This window comes from Notechis scutatus, chromosome 1, assembly GCF_049901735.1.
Source record: "Notechis scutatus isolate UNSWTSFEM ecotype Mainland chromosome 1, rNotScu1.2, whole genome shotgun sequence".
NCBI classification, from domain to species: domain Eukaryota; kingdom Metazoa; phylum Chordata; class Lepidosauria; order Squamata; family Elapidae; genus Notechis; species Notechis scutatus.
Genome location: NC_142009.1, coordinates 4,554,327 through 4,569,360, shown reverse-complemented (window position 1 = coordinate 4,569,360; position 15,034 = coordinate 4,554,327). Strand labels below are relative to the sequence as shown.

Genomic DNA, 15,034 nt, shown 5'->3' with positions numbered 1-15,034 from the left:
AAACACCCAGCATAGCGAAATTCCAGATAAGAAAAGTTGGGTTTTTTTCCCCTGCTGACTTATCTTGGAAAGAGATTGTCCTCTATTGTGCCAATTTTTGTGTATGTTTCAAGAGTTTCTTGGGTTTTTAGTGATATGTCTCTATTTTGCTGTAGAAGGAGAAGCTGGTGTGCTACTGTCCGTGCATCGCAATTATTAATATCCCCGGAGGTCACATTCCCAGGATCTCCGGCTGGTGCCGCTGCCAAAATTCCAGCTGTCCACTTGCCAAAGCATGCAATGCATTTAAATCATCCTTGACCTCTCTTTAGAGGGGCCAGATAGCAGGGACAGCAGTTATCCAGAGTATTGGATTCTCTCTTCCTTTCCCTTTCTTTTTTTCTTTTTTAAAAAGTGCAGACAGGTAAAACTGCATTCAGTTTGAGTGTTTAAGGCGTTGTGTGTGTTATTCTTGTATTCCTTAATGGATTCCTTCCCCTTTGAGAGGAAAGAAGGAAAGGGAGGGAGGGAGGGAAGAGAAGAAAGAAAAAGGAAGGAAGGAACTAAAGGAAAGAAAGAAAGAAGGAAAGAAAGAAAGGAAAGGAAAGAAAGGAAAGGAAAGGAAAGAAAAATAAAAAGGGAGGAAGGTGTTGTGTGTATTATTCTTGCTTTCCTTAATGGATTCCTTTCCCTTTTGGAGGAAAGAAGGAAAGGAAGGGAGGGAGGAGAGGAAAGAAAGAAAGAAAGAAAGAAAGAAAGAAAGAAAGAAAGAAAGAAAGAAAGAAAGAAAGAAAGAAAGAAAGAAAGAAAGAAAGAAAAGGAGGGAGGGAAGGAAGGAAGGAAGGAAGAGAAGGGAGGGAAGGAAGGAAAGAAAGAAAGAAAGAAACAATTGATCAGAATCACTTGGCTGAGTTGGGCAACTATAGGAGTTATAGCAATAGATTTATGATAGATAGATAGTGAGAGAGAAGAGGGGTGATACCTGGTTCTTTCCTAAAATTGTAGAAATGAATTTGACCCTTCTTACATTCTCTTTGTTTTCTCCCAGCCTTCTCCTCTTTCCTTTGTTTCTTGCTTCCTTTCTTGTTTCCTTCTTTTGTTCTTCCCCCATTCCTCCTTCCCTCAACTTTCCATTAATTTCCTATTCACTTCTTCCTTCCTTCCTTCCTTCCTTCCTTCCTCACTTCACTTTCTCTTTCCCCTTCCTCTCTTCTTTCATTTCTCATTTGTTTCCTTCCCTTCCTCAACTTCTCCTCTTTCCTTCCTTTCTTCCCTCTCTCCATATTCCCATCTCCTTCCTTCTTTTGTTTCTCCCTCCATTTTTTCATTGCTTCCCTCTTTCTCATTTTTTTCTTCTTTCCTTCTTCCCTCCCTTCCTTCTTTCTTCCCTCCCTTCCCCCTCCCTTTATTTTTCATTTATTTCCTTCTTTTTCCTATCTATTCCCATCTTCCTTCCTTCCTTCCTTTCCTCCATCCTTCCTTCACCTCATTTTCACTTTCTCATTTTCCTCCCTTCTTTCCTTCCTTATTTTCATTCTTATCTTCTTCCCTTCCTCCCTCCGGCTTCCCTCCAGTTCCAGTTCTCTCCTTCCTTCCTTCTTCACCAACACATCCTGGAAAATAACAATTTACTGTCCGGCCCTAATACAATATGAGAAAATTAACCCCTTTTAACAGGGCTCACCTATACTCGCGTGGGTGCACACAAATACCTTTTCAGGTGTGTCTGCCTTTGAAGGAGTGGTAGAAACGCTTCATAGCTTCTCACACTCTCTCACAACCAGCTTAGCTTAACACAATCACACAAATATATAAAGTGTAGACTTCTTTTTCCCTCGCTTAATAAAGATGGGAGGTTTAATTGGGGTTTTCTGTCCCTGCCGGAAAAGGGCAGGCCATTTTTTTGCTTTTAAATCCTTGTTTCAGGGGATAAAGATCACCATAAATGCAGGGCTGTCTTCCTTTTCACTAAATACGGTAATTTTAAAAAGTCAGTTTTTACAACTCTATCATTAGGCAACTGGTCTGTGGACTACATCTGCAATGAATCATTTTCTTCAGTTTCTAAATTACCTCCTTATTAAACTCTTAACAACCGACCCGCATGTAAATATTTAGTAGGTGATTCATACCAGCTTTTGAAAATACTTAAGTCACCTTTTAGACAGCAAAAAAAGGGTGCTGAAACTGACACAAAAAAAGGGACATTATCTGGGTTTAGGCTGTAATTCAAATCGGTTTCAGCTCCGATGATTTCATTATTCTCCCTCTATTATGGAGAAAAACTTGAGAAACATGTCTCTTTAAATTGGGTTAATTTTTGTCCTGATTTTTTTTTTTTTTTCTGTTTTGACCCAACTAAAATGAGAAGGCAGAATTGATAGAGGGGTCATGTCTGGTTCAAGAGGATGAGGAATTTTTATTCTTATTCTTATTATTAAAAACATCTGGTCTTGGAGAACGTAAAAGAAGAATGACATTTACTGAACCAGTGTTGGATTTGGAGTCTTTAAGTGGTTGGAGGGTGTTTGGAAACCCTTTTCATGGAAAAGAAACAAAATGAGAGCCAGTTTGGTCCAGTGGTTAAGGCAGTTGGGCTCGGAACCAGGAGATGTGAGTTCTAGTTCGCCTTAGGCAGAAAAGTTGCCCGGGTGATTTTGAGCCAATCACAAAGAGATGCTGAATTTTAGTGGCGTTTAGGCATGAAAGCCGACTGGGTGACTTTAGGCCCAATCACCAGGTGATGGTGAGTTCTAGTCCTGTCTTAGGCATGAAAGCCGACTGGGTGACTTTAGGCCCAATCACCAGGTGATGGTGAGTTCTAGTCCTGTCTTAGGCATGAAAGCCGACTGGGTGACTTTAGGCCCAATCACCAGGTGATGGTGAGTTCTAGTCCTGTTTTAGGCATGAAAGCTGATTGGGTGACTTTTGAGCCAATCACAAAGAGATGCTGAATTCTAGTGGCGTCTTAGGCATGAAAGCCGACTGGGTGACTTTAGGCCCAATCACCAGGTGATGGTGAGTTCTAGTCCTGTCTTAGGCATGAAAGCTGATTGGATGACTTTAGGCCCAATCACCAGGTGATGGTGAGTTCTAGTCCTGTCTTAGGCATGAAAGCCGACTGGGTGACTTTAGGCCCAATCACCAGGTGATGGTGAGTTCTAGTCCTGTCTTAGGCATGAAAGCCGACTGGGTGACTTTAGGCCCAATCACCAGGTGATGGTGAGTTCTAGTCCTGTTTTAGGCATGAAAGCTGATTGGGTGACTTTTGAGCCAATCACAAAGAGATGCTGAATTCTAGTGGCGTCTTAGGCATGAAAGCCGACTGGGTGACTTTAGGCCCAATCGCCAGGTGATGGTGAGTTCTAGTCCTGCCTTAGGCATGAAAGCCGACTGGGTGACTTTAGGCCCAATCACCAGGTGATGGTGAGTTCTAGTCCTGTCTTAGGCATGAAAGCCGACTGGGTGACTTTAGGCCCAATCACCAGGTGATGGTGAGTTCTAGTCCTGTTTTAGGCATGAAAGCTGATTGGGTGACTTTTGAGCCAATCACAAAGAGATGCTGAATTCTAGTGGCGTCTTAGGCATGAAAGCCGACTGGGTGACTTTAGGCCCAATCACCAGGTGATGGTGAGTTCTAGTCCTGTCTTAGGCATGAAAATTAGCTGGGTGACTTTGGGCCAATCACTGGGAGACTGGGAATTCTAATCCTGCCATTCTAATCCTCTCTCAGCCTAACCCACCTCGCAGGATTGTTGTGGGGAAAATAGGAGGAAGGAATATTAAACATGTTCATTGCCTTGAATTTTTTTATAAAAAATGATATAGGTGGGATATACATCAAATAAGTAAAAAAACCTAAACCATGAGATTCCTTAAGGATGAAGAGGGGGTAAGAGATTCTGGGTTTCTCTCTCTCTCTCTCTCTCTCTCTCTCTCTCTTCTATCTCTCTCTATCTCTCTCTTTCTCGCTCAGTTAAAATAAATATTTTTTATTTCTTCCTTTTACAGCCTTATGCCTTTCTTGTCTTTCCCTGCTAGGGGAAAAAGGCTCCCAAAATGGACCCTTCTTTGCCGGCCATAGCCGAAGAATTGCTGCAAGAGATCCAGAAATCTTTCCGCGAGACTTCCCAGAGTAAGTGGCAGACAATCTTACTCTACAGGTAGTCCTCGACTTACGACCGCAACTGAGCCCAAGACTTCCCTTGCTAAGCAAGACAGCTCCTCGGTTTTAAGTTTCCCCCCTCTTTTGCAAGTTTTCTTTGCCACCCTCATTAAGTAAATCACTGCCATTATTTAAACTAATAACACGGTTGTTAAGCGAATCTGGCTTCCTTACTGACTTGGCTTCTCAGAAGGTCCACAAAAGGGGGTCATGTGACAGGGCGTCCGTCATAAATACGAACCAATTGCCCAAGCGTCCGAATTTTGATCGCGTGACTGTGGGGGGGATGCTGCGATGGTCGTAAGTGTGAAAAACAGCCGTAAGTCACTTTTTTTCAGTGCCGTTTCTGTCACGGCTGCAGGATTTGAATTTGGCCAGTCTAGAGGGAAGAAGGACTAGGGGCAACGTGATAGCAGTGATTCCAGTACTGGAGAGGATGCCCCAAAGAAGAGCCGGGGTCAAATTATTATCCAAAGCATCTGAGGGCAGGGCAAGAAACCATGGACAGAAACTAATCAAGGAGAGAGAAGCAACCTTGGAACTAAGGAAAAACTTCCTAACAGTGAAGACAATTAACCAGTGGAACAGCTTGCCACCGCAGGTTGTGGGCGCTTTCACCATTGGAGATGTTTAAGAAGAGACAGGACAGCCAGCCTATCTGAAATTGTATAGGGTCTCCTGCTTGAGCAGGGGTTGGACTAGAAGACCTCCAAGGTCCCTTCCAATTGTGTTATCCTGTTATTCTACTATCCCTCCCTCCCTCCCTCCCTTCCTTCCTTCCCACTGGAGGTTTTATAGAAGAGACTGGACAGCCAGCTATCTGAAATTGTACAGGGTCTCCTGTTTGAACAGGGGGTTGGACTAGATGACCTCCAAGGTCCCTTCCAACTCTGTAATCCTTCCTTCCTTCCCACTGGGTTTTTTTTAAAGAAGAGACTGGACAGCCAGCCTATCTGAAATGGTATAGGTCTCCTGCTTGAGCAGGGGGCTGGACTAGAAGACCTCCAAGGTCCCTTCCAATTGTGTTTTTCTGTTATTCTACTATCCCTCCCTCCCTCCCTCCCTTCCTTCCTTCCTTCCTTCTCACTGGAGGTTTTATAGAAGAGACTGGACAGCCAGCTATCTGAAATTGTACAGGGTCTCCTGTTTGAACTTGACTAGATGACCTCCAAGGTCCCTTCCAACTCTGTAATCCTTCCTTCCTTCCTGGGTTTTTAAAGAAGAGACTGGGCAGCCACCTATCTGAAATGGTATAGATTCGCCTGCTTGAACAGGGGCTGACTAGAAGACCTCCAAGGTCCTTCCAATTGTGTTATCCTGTTATTCTACTATCCCTCCCTCCCTCCCTTCCTTCCTTCCTTCCTTCCTTCCCACTGGAGGTTTTATAGAAGAGACTGGACAGCCACCTATCTGAAATTGTACAGGGTCTCTGTTTGACAGGGGTTGACAGATGACCTCCAAGGTCCCTTCCAACTCTGCAATCCTTCCTTCCTTCCCACTGGGGTTTTTAAGAAGAGACTGGGCAGCCACCTATCTGAAATGGTATAGATTCTCCTGCTTGAGCAGGGGGCTGGACTAGAAGACCTCCAAGGCCCCTTCCAATTGTGTTTTTCTGTTATTCTACTATCCTCCCTCCCTCCCTCCCTCCTCCCTCCCTCCCTCCCTTCCTTCCTTCCTTCCTTCTCACTGGAGGTTTTATAGAAGAGACTGGACAGCCACCTATCTGAAATTGTACAGGGTCTCCTGTTTGAACAGGGGTTGGACTAGAAGACCTCCAAGGTCCTTCCAACTCTGCAATCCTTCCTTCCTTCCCACTGGGTTTTTTAAAGAAGAGACTGGACAGCCAGCCTATCTGTGGTATAGATTCTCCTGCTTGAGCAGGGGCTGGACTAGAAGACCTCCAAGGCCCCTTCCAATTGTGTTTTTCTGTTATTCTACTATCCCTCCCTCCCTTTTTCCTTCCTTCCCACTGGAGGTTTTATAGAAGAGACTGGACAGCCACCTATCTGAAATTGTACAGGTCTCCTGTTTGAACAGGGGGTTGGACTAGATGACCTCCAAGGTCCCTTCCAACTCTGTAATCCTTCCTTCCTTCCCACTGGGGTTTTTTTAAAGAAGAGACTGGGCAGCCTTCTATCTGAAATGGTATAGATTCGCCTGCTTGAGCAGGGGGCTGGGCTAGAAGACCTCCAAGGCCCCTTCCAATTGTGTTTTTCTGTTATTCTACTATCCCTCCCTCCCTCCCTCCCCTCCCTCCCTCCTCCCCTTCCTTCCTTCTCACTGGAGGTTTTATAGAAGAGACTGGACAGCCACCTATCTGAAATTGTACAGGGTCTCCTGTTTGAACGGGGTTGGACTAGATGACCTCCAAGGTCCCTTCCAACTCTGCAATCCTTCCTTCCTTCCCACTGGGGTTTTTTTTAAAGAAGAGACTGGACAGCCACCTATCTGAAATGGTATAGATTCGCCTGCTTGAACAGGGGCTTCCTCAAGGTCCCTTCACCTGTTATTCTGGAGGTTTTATAGAAGAGACTGGACAGCCACCTATCTGAAATTGTACAGGGTCTCCTGTTTGAACAGGGGTTGGACTAGATGACCTCCAAGGTCCCTTCCAACTCTGCAATCCTTCCTTCCTTCCCACTGGGGTTTTTTAAAGAAGAGACTGGGCAGCCACCTATCTGAAATGGTATAGATTCGCCTGCTTGAACAGGGGGCTGGGCTAGAAGACCTCCAAGGCCCCTTCCAGCTCATTCTATTATATTCTATTTATGATTAACCCATCCTCCCCTCCTTCCACCACATCCGCAGACTCTCCTTAAAAACTGGCTGCAAAATAGACCTGCAAGGGGATCTTTTCCAATCCCAGCTGGCGACCAGCAGAGAGTGCCAAAGCCCTGGAATTATTCCGTGCAAGGAGGTCACTTTAGCACAAGTGATCGTTTCTCTCTCTCTCTCTCTCTTGACTGCTGCTTTCCACAAACCAGGAAAAAAATAATTATGATGCTTTGAGCACTAGAGAAGCGGATCCAACAAACCACAGAATAAATTCCCTGCTCCATTTATCGGCACGAGTCATCTTCCACCTGCAACCATTCGTTGGAAGTTATGGCGGCGCTGCAAAAAAAAAAAAAGTGACGTAGAACCGGTCCTCGCGCTTCTGACCGTTGCGTCCCATGATCGAAATTTGTGCATTGGCGACTGGCATGTATTTACGATGTTCCAGGGTCCTAGCCTAACGGGATTGCCGTTTGCGACTGTTCTGGCCTAGGTTTCCCAAAATCACGAAGCAGACTCTTTATTCCGGCAAAACTCCTTTTGTTATTTAGGCTAATGTGAATTCCTATCGTTCACATCCAGTAAAGTCCCAGCAAACGGTCTTTCAAGAGTGATGTACAACCACAGGCTTGGAGAGTTGCCAGGCCGATAGCTTCCAAGCGCAACAGCTGTCCAAGGAAATACTTGGGAAGGAGTCTCTGAGAGTCGCAAACAAATCTTCATACTAATTAAACAAACTACCTGTCTCCTGCAACCACCACTCCCCTTTCGCTCCTCTTTATTCCCTATGGGAGGGGCCGTTCACCGTCCACCTGTGCAGGGGTGGGATTCAACTGGTGTTACTACCGGTTCGGCGAGAGTGCGTTTCGCTGCGCGCGCATGTAAAACACTTCCAAAAAACCCTCAGCTGTGCCACCCCAGACAGTTGACAAGCACTGTGGGCGGGTGCGCAGTGTTTGAAAACCCTCTTCTTTCCTGCTTTTTCAACCTCAGCTGTGCTGCGCAAAGCAACTGAGGTTGAAAAAGCAGGAAATAAAGGACAGCCAAGAGCCCAGGCAGGCGGGTGGGCCAAACAGATGACCAAAAGGTCATCGCACCGAACCGGTTCAGTGTTTGCTGCTCTTCAGAGCTACCTATTCTATAGAACCAGGTCGAGCCGGTAGCATCCCACCCTTGCACCTATCCCTTTTCTTCCGAGTTGGCCCTTGTTCCTTAGGTGTTCCCTTCTTCTTGCAGCTCTACGCATGCGCACACTGGGAACAGGCTCCAGCTGTTCTTCTTCCCCACTAATCTCCAACTCCGAAGGCAACTGATAACTGTCAGGAGGCCCTGGCCCCATCTCTGTCTCCGACGCAGAGCCCTCCAAGAGCTCTGACCGGATGGTGGGGAAGGGAAGGATTTATGCTCCTTGCAGACAGTTGGTCATTTGCATCCTTTTAGAGGGTCATTGAGGCCACTTGGAGGTTTATCTGTGTCCTCAGGGTCACCTGAGTGGTGCAAATGGGATGCAAATGACCAACTTCCCCACCATCCCGCCAGAGCTGAAGAAGCTTCTTGGATGAGAAGTGAAATGTCTTCAAAGAAAAATCAGAAAAGTCCAGTTGCCTCTTGGAAAAAGCACCTAGCCAGCATGCTTTAAGAGGGGTGGCTTTCCTCTCCCAGAATCACCCAGCCAGCCTGCTTTAAGAGGGGTGGCTTTCCTCTCCCAGAATCCCCCAGCCTTTAAGAGGGGTGGACTTCCATTCCCAGAATCCCCTAGCCAGGATGCTTTAAGAGGGGAGGGCTTCCTCTCCCAGAATTCCCCAGCCAGCCTGCTTTAAGAGGGAGGGCTTCCACTCCCAGAACCCCCAGCCAGCATGTTTTAAGAGGGATGGCCTTCCACTCCCAGAATCCCCCAGCCAGCCTGCTTTAAGAGGGGAGGGCTTCCTCTCCCAGAATCCCCCAGCCACAATTCTTTAAGAGGGATGGGCTTCCACTCCCAGAATCCCCCAGCTAGCCTGCTTTAAGAGGGAGGGCTTCCTCTCCCAGAATCCCCAGCCACAATGCTTTAAGAGGGGTGCACTTCCACTCCCAGAATCCCCCAGCCAGCATGTTTTAAGAGGGGAGGGCTTCCACTCCCAGAATCCCCCAGCCAGCCTGCTTTAAGAGAGGAGGACTTCCACTCCCAGAATCCCCCAGCCAGCCAGCTTTAAGAGGGGAGGGCTTACTCTCCCAGAATCCCCCAGCCACAATGCTTTAAGAGGGGTGCACTTCCACTCCCAGAATCCCCCAGCCAGCAGGCTTTAAGAGGGGTGCACTTCCACTCCCAGAATCCCCAGCCAGCAGGCTTTAAGAGGGATGGACTTCGTCTCCCAGAATCCCCCAGCCAGCCTGCTTTAAGACAGATGGTCTTCAACAACCTAGCTGGGGCATTCTGGGAGTTGAAGTCCACCCAACTGGTCAGGGGTTGAGAAACCCTGCTTTAGAGGCCTCTCCCCCTCCCTCCCTCCATTCTGAAAACTGTGCCACAGGACCCTGTTCCTTTTGCCAGTTTTGGGGGCTGGCAGGTCTCCCAGTCCCCATTTTGTGGCTTTTTGGGTGAAACCCACCGAAATCCAGCCAGGTAACCTCGGGGCATTGGAAGAGCGCATCCCTCATCCTCCTCTCCTTTAGAGCATCCAGCTGGGTTTTTTGTTTTTTTTTCCCCCATCTCAACTCCGCCATCGGTCGCTAGCCAAGCGACTTGGCCAAATCCCCGAGGACTCTCGAAACAGCTTTCAGGAACAAAGTGTGGCTCTCTCCCTCCGTGAGAAAATGAGTTTTTCTTCCACTGATGATTCCCTCCTTTGGCCCGTGTGATTTGCAAATGGCTTGCCAACCCCAGGCCGTTCGAGTCTACCCCGTAAACCGTAGGTTTGGCCGACACCTTTCTTAGACATTAATCTTGCTTTTTTTCCTCTCTCTCTTTTTTTTTGCAGTTTCCGATGAGCTCCTTCTGGCGTGAGTACTTTGGGTTGTTTTTTGTTTTAATTCACCTTTTTTTTCTCGCTCTGGAATATAGACGTGCATCTAAAGCAGGATTTCTCAAAGTTAGCAACCCGGCTGGGGGATTCTGGGAGTGGAAGTCCATCCCTCTTAAGGCATCCTGGCTGGGGGATTCTGGGAGGGGAAGTCCACCCCTCTTAAAGCATGCAGAGTGGGGGATTCTGGGAATGGAAGTCCTCCCCTCTTAAAGCATGCAGAGTGGGGGATTCTGGGAGTGGAAGTCCACCCCTCTTAAAGCATGCAGAGTGGGGGATTCTGGGAGTGGAAGTCCACCCCTCTTAAAGCAGTCTGGCTGGGGGATTCTGGGAGTGGAAGTCCACCCTCTTAAAGATGCAGACTGGGGGATTCTGGGAGTGGAAGCCCACCCCTCTTAAAGCATGCAGAGTGGGGGATTCTGGGAGTGGAAGTCCACCCCTCTTAAAGCATCCTGGCTGGGGGATTCTGGGAGGGGAAGTCCACCCCTCTTAAAGCATCCTGGCTGGGGGATTCTGGGAGGGGAAGTCCACCCTCTTAAAGCATGCAGAGTGGGGATTCTGGGAATGGAAGTCCTCCCCTCTTAAAGCATGCAGAGTGGGGGATTCTGGGAGTGGAAGTCCACCCCTCTTAAAGCATGCAGACTGGGGGATTCTGGGAGTGGAAGCCCATCCCTCTTAAAGCATGCAGACTGGGGGATTCTGGGAGTGTGACTGACTTAACAACTACAGTGATTCGTTTAACAACTGAGGCAAGAAAGGTCATAAAAATGGAGCAAAACTCCCTTAACAAATGTCTCACTTAAGCACAGAAACTTTGGCCTCAATTGTGGTCCTAAGCCAAGGGCTTATTTGTATAGGGCCTCCTGCTTGAGCAGAGGGTTGGACTAGAAGACCTCCAGAGTTCCTTTCCACACTGTTATGCCGTTTCCAGGCCAGAGGAAACAGCCACAGTGTTATGCTGACCCCACCCAGTGCAGAAAAGTCCCAAATTCAGATTGTTATATCTTTTTTTTTATTTTGCAAAGTCCATTTTGCAGTTCTTCGTTGCGGATTCTGCAGAAGAATCTGAGCTGGGCTGAGGACGTAGGTAAAGCCGCCCTGCAACAGAGTGCCCTAAGCTCTCAATCATGCTGCAAAATTTTCATTTGTATATATATATAAATCCTCCCCCGCCCCCCCGGGTGGCTTTTGGTTATTCCCTGTGGCTTTGCAAGGGCAGAAACGGCTTTCTCCCTTCGAGGGTTGTTTTTGCAAGTGCTAGCTACACAGACCCACATCTTAGGGAAGCGCTACACACGGGTTTTAAGGTGCACAGCGGAGAATGTGGGTTTCTAGGGTGCTCGATCTCTCTCTCCTCTCCGTTTCCTTCCCGGTAGCTCTCTTCTTGCATAACTTTTAATTATATATACCAAGAGGTGAGGTGGTCGGAAGAACATGAGGCCAAGGAAGTCACGATGGCCACCACACCATTGAGCTTTGAGTGAATCAAGTTTTATATACATACATACATACATACATACATGCATACATGCATGCATACATACATACATACATACATACATATATATACACTGCTCAAAAAAATAAAGGGAACACAAAAATAAGACATCCTAGATCTGAATGAATGAAATATTCTTATTAAATATTCTGTTCATTACATAGTTGAATGTGCTGACAACAAAGTCACACAAAAATTATCAATGGAAATCAAATTTAGCAACCCATGGAGGTCTGGATGTGGAGTTACACTCAAAATTAAAGTGGAAAAAAACACTACAGGCTGATCCAACTTTGATGTAATATCCTTAAAACAAGTCAAAATGAGGCTCAGTAGTGTGTGTGGCCTCCACGTGCCTGTATGACCTCCCTACAACGCCTGGGCATGCTCCTGAGGAGGTGGCGGATGGTCTCCTGAGGGATCTCCTCCCACACCTGGACTAAAGCATCCCCCAACTCCTGGACAGCCTGTGGTGCAACTGTTGGTGGATGGAGCGAGACATGATGTCCCAGATGTGCTCAATTGGATTCAGGTCTGGGGAACGGGCGGGCCAGTCCATAGCATCAATGCCTTCGTCTTGCAGGAACTGCTGACACACTCCAGCCACATGAGGTCTAGCATTGTCTTGCATTAGGAGGAACCCAGGGCCAACTGCACCAGCATATGGTCTCACAAGGGGTCTGAGGATCTCATCTTGGTACCTAATGGCAGTCATCTGATGAACCCTATACAGAAGCCTGATGATGGCAGATGAGATTCTGCCGAAACGTTGCTACAACTTTAAAAGCACAACTATAATGACGTGGGAAAATACCCGAACAAAGCTGAATACCATACATATATATATATGTATGTATGTATGTATGTATGTATGTATGTATACATACATACATACATACATACAATCAGAAGGATGGAGAGATATATGTATGTGTGTATGTATGTAGCGCCTCATAATCTGTAAATTTGTCTGGGCACAATGAGAATACATCTGCTGAACAAAACTCCGCATTGGTGACAGGAAGGGCATCCGGCCATTAAAACACTCTGCTAGCTCCATTCAGTTGCATAGACTCCACCCTGCAAGGGATTATTATGGTGTCGTTAAATGATGATGTTGATAGATAGGTAGGTAGGTAGGTAGGTAGGTAGATAAATAGATAATGGAGATAGATGATAGATGATGGATGGATGGATAGATGATAGATAGATATAGACTTATACATGCATGTATGTATTTATGTGTATATAGGTATATATATCTTTTTAATGCAATAAAATTTAATTGGAAAGAAAATATGTTTTAAAAAAGATGTAAAGATGAAAATAGAGAGGCTAAATCCATGGTTTAATTTTAAGACCTGCAGACTTTTGACCCCCAGAATTCCCTCAGGCACCCTGAGGGAATTCTGGGCGTTGAAGTCCACCCGTCTGAAAATGGTCACTTTTCAGAAACTCCCGGCTGGATTAAGTTTGGTGAATGAGATTTGGGGTTTTCCTGAGAAATGGGCACCACCTCCCAAGCCAGAGAGAGAGGGGCTTGTGTAAAGAAAGACCCTCCCCCATCACCGAGCCCCCTCCCTCCACCTGCCTGTCCCACCTTCCCAAACAGGAGGCCAATAACACCTGGCTTTGCTCTGGGGAACTTTGCCAAACCAGACTTTGCATCATCCATTTCTCGTCCTTTTATTCCACCAAGAGGACTATCGGCTAATTTCTCTCGGCTTTCGAGACCCCCGTCCATCTGCTGGGCCTTGTGCACAGGCCTGAGGCCCAGATTAAGGTCAGCGGTTCTGTCCTCTGTGGCAGCCACGATGGAATTAGAGTTATTCCCCTCCCATTAATAGAAAATGCTTTTCAATCGGTCCAGTTGCCGAATGGGGAATTCTGGGAGTTGAAGTTCACAAAATTGAAACACCTACCTAGACTTTCCACTTAGAGGTTTTGATCTGAATTAAAACAAAAAACGGGCATTTTTAGAGGCGCATCGGTCCCTCACACTGTCCTTTAAAAAAAATTTTTTTAAAGAAATTCGATCAATATTTCAATTACAGGAAGTCCTCAGCTTACAACAGTTCATTTAGCGACCGTTCCAAGTTACAACAGTACTGAGATAAAGGGACTGATGGTTTTTCCACACTTAACGACTGTTGCAGCATTTCCCCACGGACACATGATTAAAATTCAGATACTTGGCAAATGGTGGCAAGAAAGGTCATAAAATGTCTCGTTTAGCCACAGAAATTTTGGCCTCGACTGTGGTCGTAAGCTGAGGACTACATGCGATCAGAAGCAACGCTGCAAAAGGATGGCGTTTTCGAGCAAGTTGGACGTTCTGTGACATGCCTTTTTCTCAAGGTTGCAAAGCAGGCAATTTTGCTGAATTTGTCCATCATAAGAAAATCTCCTGTATTCTCAATTCTCCTGAACTTTTCAAGCAGACAATTCTGATTTCTCGATTCAGTTGAATGATTAATGTCCTAAATTCTCAATTCTTCTGAATTTTTCAAGCAGACAATTCTCGATTCAGTTGAATTCTGATTTTCCTAAATTCTCAATTCTTCTAAACTTTTCAAGCAGACGATTCTCAATTCAGTTGAATTCTGAATTTCCTAAATTCTCAATTCTTCTAAGCTTTTCAAGCAGACAATTCTCAATTCAATTGAATTCTGAATTTCCTAAATTCTCAATTCTTCTAAACTTTTCAAGCAGACAATTCTCAATTCAATTGAATTCTGAATTTCCTAAATTCTCAATTCTTCTAAACTTTTCAAGCAGACAATTCTCAATTCAGTTGAATTCTGAATTTCCTAAATTCTCAATTCTTCTGAATTTTTCAAGCAGACGATTCTCAATTCAGTTGAATTCTGATTTTCCTAAATTCTCAATTCTTCTAAACTTTTCAAGCAACCGATTCTGAATTCTCAGTTCAGCTGAATTCTACTGAATTCTCCAAAGTTCTCGATTCTGCTGAACTGTTCAAGGAGACAATTCTCAAATCTCAATTTTGCCTAACTTTTCATGCAAGCAATTCTGAATTTTCAATTCTGGTGAATTCTGCTGACTGTCTCCTAAAATCTCAATTCTGTTTAACTTTTCAAGCGGGCAGTGGTTCTTATGTCCCCCAGTAGACAAGCAACCTGTCTAGCCTTGCTTGAATAAAAAAACAAAAGCTGTAAAGTAAATCAAACCAACTTCTACATTTTGCTCATCAGTTCCCAGGCCACAGTTGTTACTCATTGTCAGTTATTATTCAGTCAGAAATATGATTGAATTTTAAGCCCACTTTTCTTCCGGTTCCTTCCTCCACACTATTGTAAGTTATTTCGCTTCAGTTGCATTATATTCAAGGCCTCCCCATCAAGGAAATACAGTGTGATCCTTGCACATTCCCAGTGCGAGGTCCTTCTGTATTTATGGGAGACTCCACAGCAGAACTCTTAAAATAAAAAAAAAATTACTTAGACTTAGAATAACTTTATTGTCACTTCGAATGTACAGTAATTGGCTTACATTAAAATGAAATTTTGTTGCATACAGCTCTCAAAGGGTCAAAAGAATAGAATAGAAATAGAAAAGAAAATAGAATGGAATAGAATAGAAAATAGAATAGTAAAT

At 45.4% G+C, this 15,034-nt stretch overlaps 1 protein-coding gene across 4 annotated transcripts in view; it reads left to right on the top strand.

Moving 5' to 3' along the window:
* ZSWIM7 (zinc finger SWIM-type containing 7) overlaps positions 1-15,034 on the top strand; it is a 38,464-nt gene that overhangs the window by 1,994 nt on the left and 21,436 nt on the right. Inside the window, exons 1-3 of one of the 4 annotated variants that reach the window (XM_087969106.1) lie at positions 2,338-2,592; positions 4,021-4,114; positions 9,877-9,898. In XM_087969106.1, coding sequence (XP_087825232.1) covers positions 2,539-2,592; positions 4,021-4,114; positions 9,877-9,898 — 170 coding nt within the window. In that variant the 5' untranslated portion in view covers positions 2,338-2,538. Of the gene's footprint in view, positions 1-2,337; positions 2,593-3,990; positions 4,115-9,876; positions 9,899-15,034 lie in introns of those variants that run through there. The other 3 variants (XM_087969178.1, XM_087969259.1, XM_087969136.1) reach the window with 3 other exon arrangements.